The sequence below is a fragment of the Musca vetustissima genome, unplaced genomic scaffold (assembly GCF_032173495.1).
Source record: "Musca vetustissima isolate MV318-11 ecotype Yass unplaced genomic scaffold, APGP_CSIRO_Mvet_v1 utg29964, whole genome shotgun sequence".
Taxonomy (NCBI): domain Eukaryota; kingdom Metazoa; phylum Arthropoda; class Insecta; order Diptera; family Muscidae; genus Musca; species Musca vetustissima.
In genome coordinates this window covers 189335-211416 of record NW_026881719.1, presented here as the reverse complement: position 1 = coordinate 211416, position 22082 = coordinate 189335, and the positions used below count along the sequence as shown (strand labels likewise).

At 34.9% G+C, this 22082-nt stretch overlaps 1 protein-coding gene across 1 annotated transcript; it reads left to right on the top strand.

Moving 5' to 3' along the window:
- The first annotated feature begins 1469 nt into the window (after nt 1-1469).
- On the top strand, nt 1470-21050 carry LOC133327700 (leucine-rich repeats and immunoglobulin-like domains protein 1). Its single transcript, XM_061536249.1, has 4 exons — nt 1470-1775; nt 18642-19656; nt 19730-19928; nt 19999-21050. Exons 1-4 carry the CDS (start codon nt 1474-1476, stop codon nt 20952-20954), a joined length of 2472 nt encoding a protein of 823 aa, XP_061392233.1. The 5' UTR covers nt 1470-1473; the 3' UTR covers nt 20955-21050.
- Nucleotides 21051-22082: the final 1032 nt, after the last annotated feature.

Sequence of the window (22082 nt, the reverse complement as noted above, 5' to 3'; positions counted from 1 at the left end):
ATATAACAAAAATAATAACAAAAGCAAAATAATATATTTGAAATTCACATATACATAATATTCAAAATAACAAAATAGAAGCGAATGAAAAATAATAAGCGTTTGAAATTCCGCAACGGCAAATAATAATAATAAAAACAAAGTTATTGAGAATTATTAAGAGGTGCTGCTGTAGGTCGAACACCAGCAACAACTACAAATCCCATAAAACATTCAATATTCATTCCCCAGGCGAGAGTTCGAATGTGAATTGCCTGCTGCTCTGGCGTTGCTTCTTTTCGCTGGAATTTCTATTAGATTAATTCAATTGATATATTGATGGGTCAGATGTCAACTACGACGAAGACTATAACGACAACGACAGCGGCAACACAACAAGTATTGGTGATTTGATTCGTTCGTTCGTTCGTATTTCAAGTCACAGCAATAATTGAAATTCAAATTTTGTTCAACGTTTCCCAGAGACGCCGGAACATTAGCGCTAGCTAGCCTACAACAAGGTGGCCGAACACAGAACTCGCCGAGTCCATTCATTCCGATTTATCAGTGAATCAGTGATATAAACTGTGTAAAAGTATCAGTAAATCAAGTGCAGTGAAATATTCAATTTGTTTTTGCCTCCGTCGAGAATAAAATTCCAATTGCCCATTTCGGCTGAGTTGTTGATAATTTTTGAGTTTTGATGAATGTTTTGAGTTGTACGTCCGTCATTGGACTTGATAAGACGAAGTAACGACAGCAAAAAAGGCAAGCGAGCGAGCAATCTCAAGTAGCCCTCTCGGTTCGTTTAACAGAAAAAAAAACGCCGTCATCAGTGTTTAGTCGTCCTAGTCGCAGCCGCAGTAATCATCACAGTTTGCCTTTCACCAACCCCGATCTTCATCAACTCGTCGTCGTCGTTGTCGTCGGCTGATTGTGGTGTAAATTTGTGAAATTGTTTTTGTAAAATTGAATTTAAATTTTCCACAAGGAAAACCCATGGCAAACAATCAAACATATTTATGTCACTGAGGAACATATGTATGTACGTATGTAAAAACGCGTGAGTGAGTGAGGGTGTTTTGAAAAATCTGTAATAATTCGGTTGACGAAATTCAATAGAATCCGGAGTCATAAAAAACCGCGCACACACACAGAAATACAGGAAGAGAGGCAGATCCAGCTACTAACTAACATATGTGCCTGTATTTGTGAACAAAAACAAAATTCCCAAGAGTTATCACCACCAGAGAGATATATGAATTCAAATAGAAAATAAAAAAATATTTTTTCAAATTAATCAAAAGAAAAAATACATATATAATTAAAAAAAATAATAATAGAAAAATTGTGAAAATGTTGCTTTTCCCTAAACAATAAAACACAAATTAACAAAAATTAAACAACCAAAGTGTTAATTAAAAAGTGCTACAGTACTGAAAAAATATATCTATTAAATCCTAAAAACACTTGCCATAGTGCTTGTCTTCCAAAATGGCATCGTTAGTCTATGCCGTTTGGAGTATTACCAATGTGGCCTCTGTCCATTGTGCTGCCCGACCGGAAATCTCACCCTGTACCTGTGAACCCACCTATGCCCATAACTATGTTGAGCTGTTGTGCGAAAAAGTCGATTCCTTCCATACCATTGTCAGTGCCTTGTCGAATAAATTTGAACCCTATGTCAATGTCAGCTTAAAAATAACCCACTCTAGTCTGGAGGACTTGGAAATGTTGTCGTTTATGGATATGAAAATGAATTTGATAAAACTTCGAATGCAATGGAACGAACTAAAGTAAGTATATATACATTTAATACATATATGCATTCATGCATATTCATTCAAATGTGTTTATTATTGAGCGGGACAATATAAAAGTATATTTTATTATATGTTACCTTATATTCTATTAAATTGATATGAACAACATGCTTGAATATCGGCCCTTAATTTGGGGCATTTTTTGAAATTTCTACTATAAGTGTACGAAATAAATGGTTCTAAAATGTGTACATTCTGAAGTGAACGAAAAGAGTTTTAAGCATTATTGTATGTGCATATGTTTGTAACAGGCAAAAGGAAACGAGATAGACACATGGTTCCCTTTGAGAATATGCATAGAATCACTTTCTGCGTCGATTTACGCATATTTGTCCGTCCGTCAGTCCGTCCGCCCATGTAATTTTGTGAACAAAGTACAGGTCGCAGTTATGATCCGATTTGGATGAAATTTGGCAAAGGTCACTTATTTGGCCAGATTTAGATATAGCTCCCATATATATTTTCGTCCTATTTAATGTAAATGGTGCACCAATGTCCCTATATATCTCTCGATTTGCACGAAATTCGGCACAACATACTTAATTAAGTCTAGAATGATGTGTGTTAAGTTTACTTAAAATCGGTTCAGATTTCGATATAGTTTCCATATATATTTTCGTCCGATTTAATGTAAATGGTGCACCAAAGGCCCTATATATCTTTCGATTTGCACGAAATTTGGCACAGCGTAATGGAATAGGTCTAGAATAATGTGTGTTAAGTTTCCTTAAAATCGGTTCAGATTTCGATATAGCTTCCATATATATTTTCGTCCGATTTAATGTAAATGGTGCACCAAAGCCCCTATATATCTTTCGATTTGCACGAAATTTGGCACAGCGTAATGAAATAGGTCTAGAATGATATGTGATAAGTTTCGTGAAAATCGTTTCAGATTTAGATATCGCTCCCATATATATGGGAGTCCGATTTAAGGTAAATGGTGCACCAAAGTCCCTTAATATCTTTCGGTTTACACGAAATTTTGCAACACATTGTGTTAAAAACTAACTAAGTAAAAAAATAAAACTTATACTACTTATATAAGTAATCAATTTATTTAGTTCTATTTTTATTAACTTTATATAAACGTAATTCCTAAAAAAAATGATGTGTGTTAAATTTTTTTTTACTTCAAAACTTTTAACATTGTCTACCTTCATCACTACACACCGGATTTAAATATAACTTCTATATCTGTACTTGTTCTTCCATCCTTTGCCAAAAACTGAAAAATTTAGTATTTCGATATTATGAAAAATATTTTTGTAGAATGACAATTTGTTCCAATTTGTTCTACAAAAAATCCTCATTTGATTTTACTAAAGAAATGTATTCTCAAAAAATACATACTTCATGTTTAATAAGCCTTCGACCTATGGCGAATTTTTTTTCTGGGATTTTCATACACTCATCAAAGTTTTTCAATACCAATAAGTTTTTTATTTGTTCGACAATATGGTTTATAACCATATTGTATGCAAATCATAAAATAAATAAAAAACATACACTTGATATTTATTATATAAAGGAACTGCAGAGCTTATGAAAATAATTTCAGGCGCAGCTCTTCAAATTTGAAAAACCATGTTTCCAAATGTTTTCTTACACTTGATCTTCCCATCTAATTCGTGGCCTCCCCCTTTTGCGTGAGCCATCAGTAAGCTCGTTTTTTATGCATTTTGTGCTGGGGCTTCCTCATCCACAAAATGACGTAGCCAATGTAGTCGCTGCAGCTCGATACGTCTAACAATGCCGATGTCCGAGAATAGATACAACTCATGGTTCATTCGACGGCGATAGTCACAGTCAACGCCAATGGGCCCATAGATCATTTTCTCTTAAATATTTTAAGAGCTGCCTCATCTGCTCAGGACCAAATAACAGCCGAGTCCTGTAGAGTGTGAGTTTGGTCTGGCGGGAGGTGACCTTGTTTCTAAAATGCTTACTTAGACCATAGTAGCATCTGTTGGCCAACACTATTCTCCTCCGGATTTCAAAGCTGAAGACCATCAGCTTCTTGGTCTTCTCGCCATTTACTGCCAGACCCACTTTGTCAAACTCCTTCTCAATTTGTTCAATTGTGTACTGTTACGCACGCAATGTTCGACCCATTGTTCACCTTTGCCAGCAGTATGTTAAAAAGATCACACGACAAACTGTAACCATGTCTGAATTCTCGTTCGGTATTAAATGGTCCTTTCCGCCTTTTACTGCTGACCTTGTGCCAGTTAAAGTTATCCTGCATAGCCGTATTAATTTTGCAGGAATGCCAATCGCAGACATCAAATACGATTTTATAGTCGACGAATAGATGGAATGTGTCGATGTGTATTTCACGTTAACAATATAAAAAATAATTATCTTTATATAACGACATGAAGGCGTGCATTTTGCCACTAAACTATATATTATACGGAAAAATTGTAATTATTAGAACTCATCTATGATTTTTAAATAATTTCATGGTACAATTATAAAAGGTAACATCAAATCCCAGCTGATTTGATTCTAACGTAATACTAGTGTCAATATGCATTTGACAAATTATGTTTTTAAAAATCACCCAACAGGAAAATTGGGAACTTATTCAATTCGAAATTGTTCTTTATTAAATGTCCTCCCGTATTCAATATACTCAATCTGCCTACTGGGATCGTTTGAGGAAGCAAATCTTTCTTCAAGGAACAACTCGCTATTCACAGCATTTGCATATGTGTTACACCTATATATGGCAATGGCTCAATTATAGTAAAGAAGTGGAAGCGATAGAAATATAAATTTGATATATTTTCATTCATGTTGTTTCAATTTTTATTTTGAGGATTCGAAAATATTTCATTTTCAAAATAAAAATAATTTGATGATAATTTGTCTATTTGTTTACATTTTTCTGTCAAATGAGTTAACACTAGTAGAACTTACAAAAACAAATTTCCATGTGGTTGTTGTATCGTTTGTTGTACAACAACACTTGCTGTTACCTTTTATTATTATACCATGAATAATATGAAACATAAATTCCATGTACCATGCATAAATTCCATAAAATATTATGAAATAAGAAATATCAATAAATTTCATCTATTTCAAAATATAATATTTTAGAATTTTCAGAATAAAATTTCAAAACATGAATGAAAATCTTGCAAATTTACAATTCTATCGCTTCCAGATTATTACTCCAATTGAATCATTGCCATATATAGAGATAACTCATACAAAAACTCAAAAATTGCGTTGAAAATTGAATTTTTTCATTGCAACAGGATTTGCTGCTTCAAATCTTCCCACTGGGAAATTGAAGTAAATTGTAAACCCATTAAGGAATATATCAATGATAAATGTCAAACTTTTAAAATATGGTGTTTTATTTTTTTATTCCCTATATTATTGTAAAGCTCAATTTTGTATTATCGTATTTTTTATTTCAAATAATTGTACAAAATTTTCCTACTGGGTCGTTCTATATAAATCAAAAATGTCATATCGAACTTGGGGAAATTTCGATAACATATTGTTGCCAAAGGCATTGTTATCCATACCCAGTATACTGCCGTCACCTCCGCCGCAGTAAATATTGCTAGAATTTTGTAAGCCCGATATGGCAGACATGACAGATTTTTTTAAACAATACATTCCTACGTTTACGATTTCCACAACCTTTTCAGGATTGCATAGCTTTGCAAACATCGAAATAATTACACAAATTACCTAAGGCGACGTCGGTTAAAACCTTCTAATATCATTAGCCTTCTCCTAGTAGAAATCAGGGCAATTATCAATCCAGATTGCAGTTTTTCATAATTTTGTTGTTAAACAAATAGAAAATACATTTAAAAAAATATGTTTTTGTTGGTAGTAAGTGAACACAGTTCGTAACATATTGAACAAAGCTAATGTTTCGAGCAGCACTTTCGATCGAAATTGGGCACACCATTTTGCACAAAATGGGAATCTAAAACAGTATGGGAATTCAAAAACTCTCGGAACATGGGCGATTATTTTAATGTATATATAATTCGTACATAAAAAAAAAACCGGACGATAGTCCAGTATTTTGATGCATTACAACGCTATTTCGTAGGTAATAATTTTAAAAATTTGTAAAAATTATATATATGGAAAATATTTATATTTTTTCTTCAATTATGTGTGAAAATAACTCAAGAATGATTCCTCAAAATTTGAGGCAAATATCTCCATTATTAAAAATGTTATAGCATTTTTTAGGGTTAATCCGTAAACATTTTCTGTGATAATTTTTCTAAACTTTCGGGTACTGCGATAAACCTTAATGTTTGTATGGCGGTAAAATAATTAAATGTTAACATCAATATTTTGGAGTTTTTGGGAATCCATATCTTCAGCATGAACTTGAGCTTCCCATTCCATGTAGTGAAAAGTGTGGCACAAATGTCATCAACGCACAATAATCTATAGTGAATAATTGTATTTGTGTTGTTGTGTTCGTAGCAACATAACTTATCAATGACAAAAAAAGAAAAACACTGAATGAAATATATAATAATAATAAATGAACCGCATCTACTTTGCATCTGTTTTGTATACCCTAAACCAAATCAATGAACAAAATATTTCTGAAAATGCTTGGTGAAAACCGAATAAAGGCGGTTTCTTCAATTTTTAAATAATTTTACCAAAAAAACAAACACAAATACGTAGTAATGTTTGCTTTTTGGAACCCAACAATTCATAGTTTTGTGCGTCCCTGTGTCTAAGCATGAACACACAAGTATAGCATTCGGCATTTATACAAAAGCACAACAACAACAGTAGCAGCACCAGCAAATTATTTATTCGGATTTGCATTTTAGTTATAAATGAAACAAAACAAAATACAAACACAAGTAGGAAAAAAATCATTTACATTTGTTTTGTAGCCAGAATGCAATTGTTGTTGTTGTCGTCGTCGTCTTCTTCTTCAGTTTCTTACGTTCACAAAATCATTGATAAGGATTCAATTATTATTATTATAAATTTATTTATTCAATTATTTGTGTTTTTTTTTATTTTATATACATTAATGACCGTACAATAGATTGGGTCGTTGAACACATAATGTCTATGGCAAAAACAAATGCCCAAAAACTGCACACGTTTTGAAGTTTGCTATCACAGCAATTCGATGGATGGCAATTGCAATAACATATTCTTGTTCAGTCATTGTTTATTTTTTTATTTTTCTCTTATATTTAATATTGCCGGATTTGGGTGAGATGACAATAAACGAAATGTATAATTTCAGTTTAGCTAAGTCTATGATAATTTCGGAAAATATTTGCTATTTGGAAACGTCTTTTCAGATATGTTCAGTGATGTTGTATGATTACAGCCACCATATATGAGGGTTCAGGTCTAATAAAGATCTAATAATGAAAATGCGAATATTTATCACCAAAAATTGGTTTTTATTTATTTTTTTTATAGTATTCTCCAGCATGGTTTCTACAATTTTTCATGCGCTCAAACCAATTTTCGATGTACTGTTTACACTTTGATTGAGATACATATAAAAATGGGGGGTTTGAACGCTTCAACAACATCTTCTGGTGACGAAAAGCGATCATCACGAATATTTGATGTGCGAGAATAAAAGGAAGACGTTGGGCGCCAAGTCAAAGCTGACGGCGGATGATAAATTAATTCCACTTTTTGGCCGTTTAAAAATATAAGTGACAACTCTTTTGCTAGAAAAAAACTAATATTTTCACTTCAGTATAAACATGGATCCTGTATAATTGTATTTTTATACTCGTGTAATCCCATCAGAAATTGTTGTGCTAAACATGAGCGGGTGTTGCTGCTTTAATGTTATCACCATTTAACGGATAGCTATACGACTGGCTAATCAACCAATCGGCAAGACAATATCGACAACGCGATGATGTTGTATAGGCGCTAGAATACTACTTATTTTTTAGTCAGCTTGTTTTGCTGCTCGTTTATTATTATTTTTTTAATATTGACTAAAAAAATATTCCATTAATAAAAAAAAATTAAATTTTTGTTTACAAGAAAGTGACAGTGATTTGGCAATTCGTGTATAAAATACCCTAAAGAATTATTTTTATCCTTGAGCCCCGAACTTTTTCTTCTTCCATAGAAATATTTTCTATGCGCAGTTTAATGCACATGTCCTAAATAAATTTTAGCTTTGTTAAACATTTGACATGAAATCGGTTCAGTTTTAGATAAATTTTCGATTTATTTAAATAGCCAAGAGCCACAATAGCCAATTGAAAAGCGTATTTTGACAACGGATTTGACAATTGACAACATTGTGTCGTCCAATATGTTTTTGTATTCCAAATGGGTTCCTGAAATTGTAATGTGAAATATTAGTCGAATACGGTCCCAATGAAATTATTCTAACTGCCTTTTTGTATTTTTTGAAATTAGTTTCATATAATCGACTTACAACCGCCTCAAGGGAAAGGTCATTTTGGAGCGGTAATAACCTTACGAATGTTGCTTTTTAAGTGATGAAGAGTTAAGGTCTTTAGCAAAGCCCCATAAACAAATCTAATGACTTCGCATGATCTTGGTGGCCAGTTGATATCGTCACGGGGTCAGAAAATGTCTCCTCCACTTAAGCTTGTATGGCATGCAACACCATCCTGTTGAATCCACATATTCTCTAAATGGTATTCTTTAACAGCAGCAAAGCAATATCAAAAGTCAAAGTCACTTATCATATGACCATAACGTTCCGAATTGACGGTGACAGTACCTGAGTACTTCTCGAACAAAACCACTTTAACAACTAAGGGTCCGATCGTCATGAAGAACCCTACTGGAGTCCCACCTCGCCTCTCCATACGATATACCCATATTTGCTAAATTTCTAATGTATTCATATTAACAGCATTCCGTCAGCCTTAAATCATCCCGCACCCATCTTTTATGGCCTCTTTTATGCAAAAACTTATTGACAGTAGCATGTCAAGTCAGTACTTAAGCCGAAGTGAAAGACTGGCCGGTCCAGTACAAACGTTGTGTCACGAATAAATTCGTACGTCACCTTCGCTTTGTCACTAGTCCTTCACCTATCGACAACACACTTCCGAAGGATAGAAGGTCTGAGCAACCATCCTCATTCAACAGCAAGTAACGCTTAAGCTTATATTTGATAGCACTACATCTCATCTCAAGAAGAAGCGGCACGGTGGCAAGCAGCACTTGCAGCGCCTCTGTGGAAACAGTGCGACACGCTGGCAATAAGAATAACATGACGCCCTAAGACAGTTTATGCAGCTTTATACCATATAGGTGGATCATAAGTCACACAGGCAACAAATAAACTCCCATATACGGCACGCACAACACGCCTACTCAAGCCCCATTCGGTGCGTAAAAAACGCTTGATGGTCCCAACGACCGTTGACGGTGAACAATCGATCAAACCTTCGGACCAAAGAGCAAAGAGCAAAACAAACAGTGATCGGCAAATCATGCCCGTCGCACAAAAGAAATGCTTTTATTTAAGGGGACCCCCCCCCATTCTCGGTTTCAAAAAAAATAATTTTTAATTTAGATTTAATTCGAACCTACACTAATTCAAGAATGTCCCTATAAATTTTCAAGTAAAAATCTCAACAATTTTTGAAGATATAGCCGATTTATTGTGTTAGCATCAAGTGACGGCAAGAGGGCTTCTCAAACTTTAAACGCGTTTTTCTCCAAACAGCGTTTTTGCGAATGGCGGGCACGATAACCCAAAAACTAGTAGTCCGATCGATTCCAAATTTTGGGACGTTTCTCTGTGAGTGTGTAGCTATCGTATGAACTAGGATAAAGCCAATCGGTGAAGATGTTCCTTATTTTTAACTTAGTTTGTGATTAAAAATAGGCGATTTTCCAAAAAAAAAAAAAAAAAATCAAAGTTCCGCCCTTTTGTTAATTATTGTGCGAAGTCAATAATCCTAGTTCATACGAGAGCCAGATATGTACTCTTTCTAACACAGTTGGAATTTTCGGATTCCGTTTTCCATTTAAAATCTTAAAAATCGAGAATGAGGGGTTCCTTTAATTGAAAAAAAAACAATATTTTTTCAATATATTTTCTTCTTCAAAATTACAAGTCCTTAACAAAATGTATGGTCATTTGCCAATCGGTTGAAAATTTTCGAAATTTGAAGTCAAAAACGGGGGATACCACCCAACTTAGTTTCCCAGATGTCGTATTCCAGCCCCATACGTCCAAAACCACTAAATTGATAACCCTTATAGATCACATATTTAATTTCGTCCGATTTCATCTCAATGTCCCGCCGAAGATGCTATTGATCGTGTTTTGTAATTAATAAAGTCGTGTTAACATTTGAAATGAATTGGATTATTAGGTTTTTAGTTATCGTGCCCGCTATTCGTAAAAACACCACTTCGGTGGAAAATGCGTTTAAAGTTTGAGAAACACCTGTTGCTGGCACAATAAATCGGCTATATCTTCAAGAGTTGTAGAGATGTTCAAGTGAAATTTTAAAGGGGCATTTTTCAATTAGTATAGGTTCAAATTAAATTAAAAAACAAAATTAAATTTTTATACTCTTCGCCACACTGTGGTAAAAGGTATTATGTCTTATGTGCATATGTTTGTAACACGCAAAAGGAAACGAGATAGACCCATGGTTTCTTTTGAGAATATGTATAGAGTCACTTTCTGAGTCAATTTATGCATGTCCGTCCGCCCGTAAATTGTAAACAAAGTACAGGTCGCATTTATTAACCCAATTGGATGAAATTTGGCACAGCTCACTTATTTCGCCCAAGGACGAACCCCATTGAAATTGGGAAAAATAGGTTCAGATTTAGATATAGTTTCGTCCGATTTTCCGTAAATGGTGCACCAAAGTCCCTAAATATTACCGATTGACACACAATTTTGCACATTGTACTGAAATTAGTACAGCCTAACGTGTGCCAAGTTTTGTTGAAATCGGTTCAAATTTAGATATAGCTCCCATATATAGTTTCGTCCGATTTTCCGTAAATGGTGCAACAAAGCCCCAAAATATGGCCGACTGACACACAATTTTGCACATGATACTGAAATTAGTACAGACTAACGTTTGCCAAGTTTTGTTGAAATCGGTTCAGATTTAAATATGCTCCCATATATAGTTCCGTCCGATATTCAGTAAATGAAGCACCAAAGGCCTAAAATAAGGCCGATTGTCACAAAACTTTGCACATGGTACTGAAATTAGTACAGTCTAACGTGTGCCAAGTTTTGTTGAAATCGGTTCAAAATTAAGTTATAACTCACATATATAGTTTCGTCCGATATTCAGTAAAAGGCCTAAAATATGACTGATTGTCACAACGTACTGAAGTTATTATGTATAACCTACTGTATGGAAAGTTTCGCTGAAATCAGGTCAGGTTTAGATATAGCTCCCATATAGAGTTTCGTCCGATTTTCAGTTAATGGTACACCAAAGACCCAAACTAAAGACGATTAACACAGAATTTTGCACAACGTGCTGAAGTTAGTATAGCCTATCGTTGCATTTGTATGATCCAATAACTTCATTGACCATTGGCTTCAATCGTTCACACAGCACAGTGGATAGCACTTTATATGCGATGGGAAGGAGACTTATACCTCTATAGTTGGCACATATCGTCTTGTCTCCTTTTTTGTGCACGGGGCACAGGATGCTGAGGTTCCCATCATTGGGAATGCATTATTCTAGGCAAATTGTACTAATTAGCTGGTACATGATCCTTGCCAGCATCTGCCCACCAGTCTTGAATAGTTCGGCTTGTAACCCTTCGGCACCTCCTGCTTTATTATTCTTCAGCCGATTGATTGCTATTCTGACCTCACCTTGGCTAGGTGGTATACACTCTATACCGTCATCTATTATTGGTTCTGGGGTATCCACTTCACTGCTACTATTTGATACCAGAAGTTTTTCAAGATGCTCCTTCCAGATCCTCACCAGGTTTCCTTCTTTATCTTTACAGGTGGATGTGCCTGCACCAAAGCCTTCGGTTTGGTGTTGTACCCGTTGGTAGAATTTTCGGACTTCATTCTGACTCCTGTACATCTCGATTTGCCCACTCTTTTCCTGCTCTTCCTTCTTTTTCTGAAAATACGTTTCTCCTCTCTCCTTTTCTCCCGATAGTTCTCCATCGCATTACGTGTTGCAACTATTCGCAGGGTTGCCCTATACGCTGCGTTTTTCATGTTGTTGCTTTTGTTGCAGTTTGTAGGGAGTGGTCAATTCTCTGTCATTGTACTTCTATATTATTATCGGGACAAGGGGTGCTTTTGTCAAGCACTTGGGTAAGTTGAGAGTAGTAGGCTTCTGCTATCTGTTGTGTTTGCAGCTTTTCGACGTCAAATGTCCGTGTTACATTAGATCGCACCTTTGCTGCTACATTAAGACGGGTGCGTACCTTGGCTGCCACAAGGTAATGGTCCGAATCGATATTCGCTCCCCGGATCGATCGGACGTCTAAAACACTGAATGAATGCCTTCCTTCTATCACAACATGATCGATTTGATTTCTCGTTGTTCCATCGGGAGAAATCCAAGTGGCCTTGTGTATATCGAGATGCTTGAATCTGCTGCTGCTAACTACTATTTTTTTTGCTGCCGCGAAGTCAATCATCCTCATGCAGTTTTCTGATGTTTTTTCATGGAGGCTGAATATTCCGACAGTGGGGTCAAAGATATTTTCCCTTCCAATTTGCATTAAAATCTCATAGGAGAATTTCAATGTCATGGCTAGGGCAAGAAACATGTGCTGTTTCAAGGCGCTCGTAAAATATGTCTTTGGTCTGTTCATCTTTATTTTCGGTCGAAGCATGGGCGCAAATGCGACTGATGTAGAAGAACTTCGCTTTTATACGGATTATAACACTTGACTCATCTACTGGAGTCAATCTGGAGACGGGGTCTTTTATTCTCATGTTAACCATAAATCCGCAGCCAAATTCATGTCTCGTTTCATGGCAGCTAGAATACAGGGCGTAATCATCTGATTTACTTACGCCAGTCCCTTTCCATCGCATTTCCTGTAAGGCAATAATATTGTTTCACACCTAGATAAATACCACATATTTTAGTTCATCCAATTTTATGTTAATATTCCTTCAAAAATGCGACGTCTATGGTGGTGAAGGGTATCATATAGTCGGCTCCGTTCGACTTTACTAATTTCCTTACTGGCTTGAAAACAGATTTATTTTTAAAATTACAAATTTGTCTAGCATTACGCAGAATCCTTGACGTGTTTCCCGTTATTTATTTAAAAATTCCCGGTTTACAATCTTAAAACAAACCCAATATTTTTACTCGTTTGGACATTAATTAATTTCCCCCTGACACATCAGTAATATCTCAACTATTTATTTCGTAAAAGAGCCTGAGTTTCTCATCACAACAACAACGTTTTCCAAGTAATCACTTTTTTAATTCAATTAAATTCCTATGTAAGGAATAAAACAAATTCAAATGATAAGTACATATTTGCCATTTTTATGAATAAGTATTGTACGCTTGCAGAATCATCGAAAATTTTCAAAACAATTGTATATTTAAAATTTATATAAAAAAAAAAAAAAAAAAAAAACAGTTCAGTGGGTCAATAAAAAAATTAAACAACAATGTTGCAATATTTTGTTCATTAAAAAAAAACCCTTTAAAAATTATGTGGAGCTATGTGATTGATGAATCGGATGTAGGCGATTATTTCCATTGAAAAATTTATATTAAAATATTTGTGTGGCATCCTTCGAACAGACAGAACAAGCTGAGTGTGTATTATCACGGCATCACGCATTTAGCGTTATCAATAGACGGTTTACGACTTGGCGCCTACTTAGCAAAACGTTTTTGTTTTTTTTTTCACGAATTATTTTCAAATCTTAGTCGTAAACAAATGGCCGCAAACATTTTTTATTGCGAAAAAATTTTGTTTTTTTTTTTAATAATAAAAATTAAATTCTAATTTCTTCGTCCAGAAATCATATGAGTAAACGAATTAAATATATATATTTATGCATCCATGAAAAAATTAAAAAAACAAATGCTTCAATTTCAACTAAATATCGAATTTGTGATAGAATCTTGAATTGTAGTGATAAATGACAAATATATTCTGCAATTAAAAACCAGTAAGGAAAATAGTAAAGTCAGACAGGGCCGACTTTGGGTATATTCACAATATGTATCCTAAAAGACGTCGCCTTTTTGAAGGAACATTAACATGCAATGTTCCTTCAACCTACGTACTGTTTAAAATTTAAACTCAATCAGACACCCATTGATTATTTGGTGTACAATTAACATGAATAAGTCAAAATTATATATGGATTACTATATCTATATCTGAACATGCCAGCGATTAATTTTTATTCATTTGAGTACGTGTGTGTCAATCGGCTTAGCTATGGATCTTAAGTGCAGCATACTTAAAATCGGACGAAAATATATATAGGAGCTATGTCTACATCTGAACCGAATTTCACGAAACTTAGCACACGCCATTCTGCACATATTTCAGTATCTCATGATTTTCAGGGACTTTGGTGCACCATTTACCTAAAATCGGGCGAAACTATATATGGGAGCTATATCTAAATCGGAACCGATTTTCACGAAAATTAGCACACATCATTCTAGAGTTAATTCAGTACGCTTGCCAATATTCGTGCAAATTGAATAATTTTGAGGGACTTGGTGCACCATTTACCTAAAATCGGTCGAAACTATATATGGGACCTACATCTACATTGGAACCGATTTTCACGTAACTTAGCACACATCATTCTAGAGTTAATTCAGTACGCTGTGCCAAAATTTGTGCAAATTGAATGATTTTCAGGGACTTTGGTGCGCCATTACCTAATATCGGGCGAAACTATATATGGGAGCTATATCTAAATCGGAATCGATTTTCACGAAAATTAGGACACGTCATTCAAGAGTTAAGTCAGTACTCTGTGCCAAAATTCGTGCAAATTGAATGAATTTGGTGCACCATTTACATAAAATCGGGCGAAACTATATATGGGAGCTATATCTAAATCTTATCCGATTTTCTCGAAACTTGGCACACATGATTCTGGACCTAGTTCAGTACACTATGTCAAAATTCTTGCAAATTGAATGATTTTCAGGGACTTTGGTGCTCAATTTACCAAAAATCAGACGAAAATATATATGGGAGCTATATCTAAATCTGAACCGATTTTCTCCAATTTCAATAGAGTTCCTCCTTGGGCCAAATAAGTGAACTGTGCCAAATTTCATCCAAATCGGATTATAAATGCGACCAGTACTTTGTTTACAATTTAACATCAACAGACGGACGGACGGATATGCATAAATCGACTCAGAATGTGATTCTATGCATATTCTCAAAAGGAACCATGGGTCTATCTCTATTCCTTTTGCCTGTTACAGACATATGCACAAAGACATAATACTCTGTACCACAGTGTGGTGAAGGGTGTAAAAAAACGCCGGAAAAATAGTGGCCATAAAAGTGTGAAAAATACTTTGAGATTTTTTACTGGAAATTTTAAATTTTGATTTTTTTTCTTTTTCCAAATTTCGAATATATTTTGTTGGCAATGCTGCAGGGTCATATTGAGTGTGTTTAAAGTATCGCAAGAGATATGACGAAGAAAAAAATAACTTAATTGAATTATTGTTTTTTTTATTACTACTTTCAATCAATGATCAGAAGGCCAATTAGGTCGTGTGACAATTAAATTTCGTAGCTGCTGATATATTTGTTCATTTGCAATCTGTTGAGAGAAAATACGATATGTTTGTGCCGTTGCTTTTAGTTTGTAAGATACATGATCACATAGTTGTTATTGGCATAACCCAGCATAAAATGTTAGTTTGTGTTCAGTGTCTGATGAGTTTTTCCCAAGATAAGATTAATTCGAGTCGAAAAAACGCACGAATCATTGGAATTTATTTTATTTATAACCATTTGTAATAATTTTGAAGCCTTTCAATCCCTGTGGGAGGATCTCTATTTTACAGCATGACTTGTATAGGGTTATACATTTTGTGGTTTCAAAAGTAAATGTAAATGTTGCATTCATAAAAAATTACTTTCAGGATATATATATATTTTATTATAATGATTGAACTTTGGCATTATGTGTGAATACTGCAAGTTGCAAACATTGATTTTGGGGTCAATTCCGGCCACTTTTTGCATTAATTTGACTAATTTTATTTTTCAAATACTCAAGAGTTGAACGTTTATCTGCAAAAACACGGTCTTTCACGTAGGCCCATAAAAAAGTCGAAACTTGTCAAATGGTATGGTCTTGGTAGCCGGATAATTTCGCCACGACGAGCAATTACGCGGCCAGGAAATGTCTCCCGCAATATTCGCTCGAGTTGTGTGGCATGTGGCACCGTCTTGTTGCAGACAAAAACAGACGGTTTTGGCTATAACGTTTATGGCTATAACGCTCCAAATTGACGGCGGCAATCGTTTCGAAGAAGTAATGTCCAATCACACTCAATAGGTTCACCCAAACCCAAATTTGGCACCATTTAGGACACAATAGTACTTTCTACATTGACCCTAACTCCAAATTTGAGGATTGTGGATGAAATGATAGAGTTCACCCACAATTCAAATTCTACCAAATTTACTACACAAAAAGTACGAATTCACATGCCTCAATTCTACACTCATATCATAATTTAAAATCTTTACTATTCCAGCTCTAAATCCGAATTGTAACGAATTCAGTACAATTTAGTTCCCATAAGTACAAGCTTCCAAAACTACATCCATACCCCCAATCTTACACTCCAACAATAATATTTCCAAATTTCACTCTTCTCTATCGGTTCATATAAATCCAAATTGTACCAAATTTAATACCATTCACCAACAGAATCTTAACTCCAAATTTCAGGATTCTAGCTCTATTGGTTCGCCCACAATGAAATTGTACCAAATTTAGTACACATAAATTTGGTACAATTTCAAATCCAAATTGTACCAAATATAGTACCATTCAGAACCTTTCGCTTTATAGCTGTCCTACACTCCGATGGTAATGTTATTTTAAAATTTCAGGATTCAAGCTTCATATGTTTCTCCAAATTCAAATTGTAACAAATTTAGTACAGTTTAGTACTTTTCGTATACATGAGTACACGCTTTCAAAACCACCTCCTTATATCGATCCTACTTCTCAACCTAAATCTACACCCACACTTCACATTTAAGAGTTCTACCTCTACTGGTTCGCCAAATACAAATTTCCGAAAACAGAGCCTTCCGAGGTCATTTAGATTTTAGAATTAAATTACCAAAAATTTTTCCGATTTTTGGATCAATTGTACGTCAAACAGCACGGATCAAATAGTGTCCTGAATATCAAACGAATTCGATTTGAATTTGATTACTTGAATGTTCCGTTCGAAATTTATTTGTACAAAAATTCAGATTATCTGGACTCAATGTTTTTTTTTTTTTGCGTTTTACAATGTTGTTATTTTTGGTGGGTTAGTGGCATAAAATAGTAAAATATCGAGTTCACGCAAAATCACATGTTCTGTACTAGAAAAAAGAGGCTGTCATTCAACCACTCATTGTGGAATAAAAATATTGATGGAATTTATTGCAGCTATTACATCATTTCGTCCAGAGTCCATTGTAAAACAGGAAACTGTTTAAACATCAATCACATGTGTCTAAAAATAACACATTAACGGCATTCAAGGAATGTGATGTAAAGGACATCAGGTTTTCTTTGTTACCAAGTTAATGGGCAAAAAATGTGTTACCAATTTTAGAGGCACTGCCTGCCATGCCATGTCGACACCATTAATCTTGATGCACTATTTGTGCATGGGATTGCTACTTCGGCCATTAACCATCCATCTCGTATATATCACATCACATCAAATGGCTCATCACTTTGGACAGTAGACAAATGATTCTGATGGCGACGACGCGATGCAATGATGTTGTTATCGCCAGATCGGTTTGTTTATGATTCTATCACATCCTAAACAATTTGCACTGTCTCGTCGTATCCCATTTCCCATATGAATTATACATCAAGTGAAAATGCTTATGGCCAACGAACCATGTGGCCAGTGGCATCCTTGCACCAGACACAATTTAATTATACACTGACCAGGCGCCACATAATGACATGATCTGATCACATATTGCTCGAGTCGAGAGTAGCAATTCTTTAAACTGGAGTTTGGTGACAGTGAACGTTTAAACGAAGACGTGTTAGAATTTATGTACACACATACACACACATATATTTATGTATGTCCGTTGCACATGCGCCAAACGAAAAACATTCCATTTATAGAAAATTTATTCGTTTCTAATTCTATTTTTATACCAAAATGTCAGACTGGCTCCTTCCGTTGCGTTAGACGACGACGACGACGGCAGTATAATATATCAATTTGTTATCGTCGACACATGATGATGATTATAATTAGTATATAGATTTAACACCGTTCCTGCATTTTATAGCTTTCTTAATGGGAAGAGGTTGAACGACTTTTTTATTTAAATATAATTTTTGAAACGCCACATATATATGCAGAAGGTCCAATAAAAAGAGACAAACATGTTTCCAATAAGTTTTTATTTGATATGGTATGAAAACGAAATTGTGGTCCAACCCCATAATAAGAACCCCAAATACCTAATTTGTTACAAAATTAAAATTAAATATAAAACTGTATGAAATATACAAACATATAGTAGTTTTATATCATACCATATCTATTTTGCATTTAACCACTTCATATAAACTAAACGACATTTATTGTTTTTCAATTGCAGATCGGTTCCGGAATTACCATTTCGAGGGTTATCGAATGTTGAATATTTGGGCATAGGCGACAACGAACTCGAGGAAGTACCCAAACATATGCTAAATCATATGCCGGTGGTGAAAACACTCGATATTGGAAGGTGTCGCATACGATCCGTGCTGCAAGACGATTTCAAGGGCGTACAAATGCTTACGAATCTCTTTATGCCCAGCAACAATATAACGCGCCTCGATCGCAATACATTCCCCCCCAACCTGGTAACATTGCATTTAGGTCGCAATCAAATTGAAAATCTCAACGGGACGTTACGACACCTGAACAAACTGGAATCACTGTTTATCAATATGAATCGCATAAAGAGTTTGGATGATGAATTACCCGAGTCGAATCGCTTGAAATTGATAATTGCTCAAAATAATCGCATTGAACGTTTACCGGAAAGTATGCGTAATCTGCATAAGCTCGAAACTCTATACATACAACAGAATCGTATTCAAAGCTTGGATCTTGTCCTCAAGAATGCCTATAATCTAAACGAGTTGTATGCCTCCAATAATCGCATCGAATTGCTGGCCAATGATGAATTCCAATATGCCACCCAATTGGAAGAGTTGTATATGTGCAGCAATCAAATCAAATCCTTGAACGGTTCTTTGTTGCCACTGAAAAAATTGTATAAGGCGAATTTTTCATTCAATGCCATCGAAGAGTTTTCCATGGATGAAATACGCGGTCTTTTAGCCCTGAAGCAATTGGATTTATCCAATAATCGCATACGGAAATTATCCGGCAGTCAGGGCAATAACATTGACAAGAGTTCGTATTTACTTGATTTATATTTGGATTACAACGAATTGACAACATTGGATGGTGCCCTGATGGGTTTAAATAGTTTACGGATTCTGCGTTTGACCCATAATAAATTGGAACGTATATTACCCGAGGATTTTATTGGCCTGGAGAAATTGGAAATATTGGAACTGTCTCATAATCGTCTAGTGACGTTGCGGGAAATGCAAACGGTAAGTTTAAAAACACAATTACCCCCCAATTCAACGTGATAAATTATCCTTACATCCCTATTATCGTTTACAGACAGTGCTACCGAGTTTGAAAATACTCAAGGTGGACTTCAACAATTTGACGATACTTGATAAGGATTTCCATGGTTTACCGGTATTGTGTCAAGCAAATTTGACACACAATCAAATTATTTCCATTTCCCGTGAATTGGTGGCCAAAACCAGTTGTGTCAATCACAATGTACCAGGACGTTTGGAATTGTATCTTGAAGGTAATTTTCAATGACTTATGGTATTCTAAATAAAATAAATTCTTAAATTTTGTATTTCCTTCGCTTGTAGATAATCCATTTAGCTGTAATATGTTATTAGATGAATATTGCCCATTGATGAAGAATACCGAGAAACAGTTGAGACTACGCACAAAATGTTTTGAAGCTTACGAAGAAGTCTGCCAGAGCCGCCAATATATTTTGATGTTGCCCAGTGTGAATTTGAGCCAACAACAAGTGATACCGGTAATTGTGCCATCTACGGAGCTTCTGAAAAAAGCCGATAATTTGCTGCCACCACTATTTGCACCATTGGCAGGGGGTGCTGCCAATATTAAGCCTTTAATAATTACACCAGCTATAAAAATAGTTGAAGCGCCGGTCATATCAATTCCATTGACCACAACAAGTACTACCACCACGACCACAACAACAACGACGCCGGCTCCAACCACAACAACAACAAGTACTATTGCCACTACCACTGCAGACACAACTAATTACCCCCTAAATGCTGCAATGCCGAGATCTACTCAAGTAGAACAAATGAACGAGACAAATGATAATGAAACGCAAAATCCAACAATTGAACTTACCAATCATCGTGACAAGCCATCACTTACGGGTAATGACCAACTAACAACCACTGCAACAACTCAAATGCCAACACTTAATCTTACCTCATCAGTAGATGAGGTTGCAGCAGAATTACCTCATGATTCTGTTGTTACACAAAACCCAGCAATATTGGTTGTGAATATTGACAATGCAGCCGTCTCAGATGTACTCCACTCTAATCCTGTGGCAGAATCGAAATATTCAACCGTTGAATATATACCAAATCTTGAAAAAATCGGTGATCCCCTTGAAGCAGAGTCACCACAACAACCACCGCCGGAAGTCCTCATCGAAGAGGATTCCAAATCGAATGCGATACATGAGGAGTATCACAACAATGTTATGACAGACTATGGAAGTGCACCACAAAATTTACTACAGCCGGATGAGCCGCCTGAAAATCCATAAAAATCTATTGATTAATAAATTAATTGATATTAACATTAATAATAATGCATCATGTTTATTACTATAATATAAAAATATTACACATACTATAATTAACAACAAGAAATAGTTTAAGTTTTATTAATATTGTGCATAAATTAATGTATTTGCCGAAAATATGTACGCGCGTATAGGTAATCTTGAAGCCCATTCTGTTTCCATTCTAACGAGCATTCCTCCGCAGATCGCGATGGTGATAGCATGTGATTATAAGGAAGATGAGGAAGTAAATACAGCCGTAAAAATTAAAAACCACTTGCTTTTTATATAACAAAACATACACACAAACACACCTACTGACACACTAACTACCTTTCAACTACAAACATAACATATGATTTATATTTTTTGTTTAAACTGCAACTAAAGAAAGCTCCTTTGTAAGTTTTATATGGTTTTTTAATTTAATTATGTCTTTTGCTTTGTTTTTAAGTTTAGTTTAGATGCCTTTTTATATAATTTTATTCTATATACGAAAACATACACACACATCATATTTAACATAATAGCGTACATACTATATTCTTCATCAATATATAGCTGGTAAGAAATTAAAAATGAGTATGAAGAAGAATCCATACTAAAACGATGATATACACACATACATACAACAACATACCCATTGTATATAGAATAGTAAAGATTAATTAAATTAAACTTAGCTCTCAAATTTTGGAAAATTGTTTTAATTTTGTGAGTGTATTAAGTATTTGGGGATGGGTAAGTTTTACGATAATATGTATTGTAGCTATTTCAATGTCAAAATATTTATCTTACGTGCCATGCTATCATAACTTTGATGTGTCAAATTTCAGACAATTTAAATTAATATAATATAAAGAAATTTAAAACATGCTAAGTCGACTTAGCATACTATGGTTCGGAGGTGTCGATATGTATTGTAGCTATTTCAATGGCAAAATATTTATTCATCAGATGTGTCAAATTTTATAACATAATATTAGCGGATGTTAAGTTCGTCAGGGCGAGCTTTTTATATCCTCCACCATGAGGTGGACATTCAAAATACCTAAAATCGATCGAAACATTTATGTGGGGGCTATGTCAAGGTAAATTTCTGCCGGTAAA

Coding starts and splice junctions, on each gene's coding strand:
- LOC133327700 (XM_061536249.1), top strand. CDS start 1,474: ATGGCATCGTTAGTCTATGCCGTTTGGAGTATTACCAATGTGGCCTCT. Junction 1,776..18,641: donor ATGCAATGGAACGAACTAAA/GTAAGTATATAT, acceptor TTTCAATTGCAG/ATCGGTTCCGGAATTACCAT. Junction 19,929..19,998: donor TTTGGAATTGTATCTTGAAG/GTAATTTTCAAT, acceptor CTTCGCTTGTAG/ATAATCCATTTAGCTGTAAT.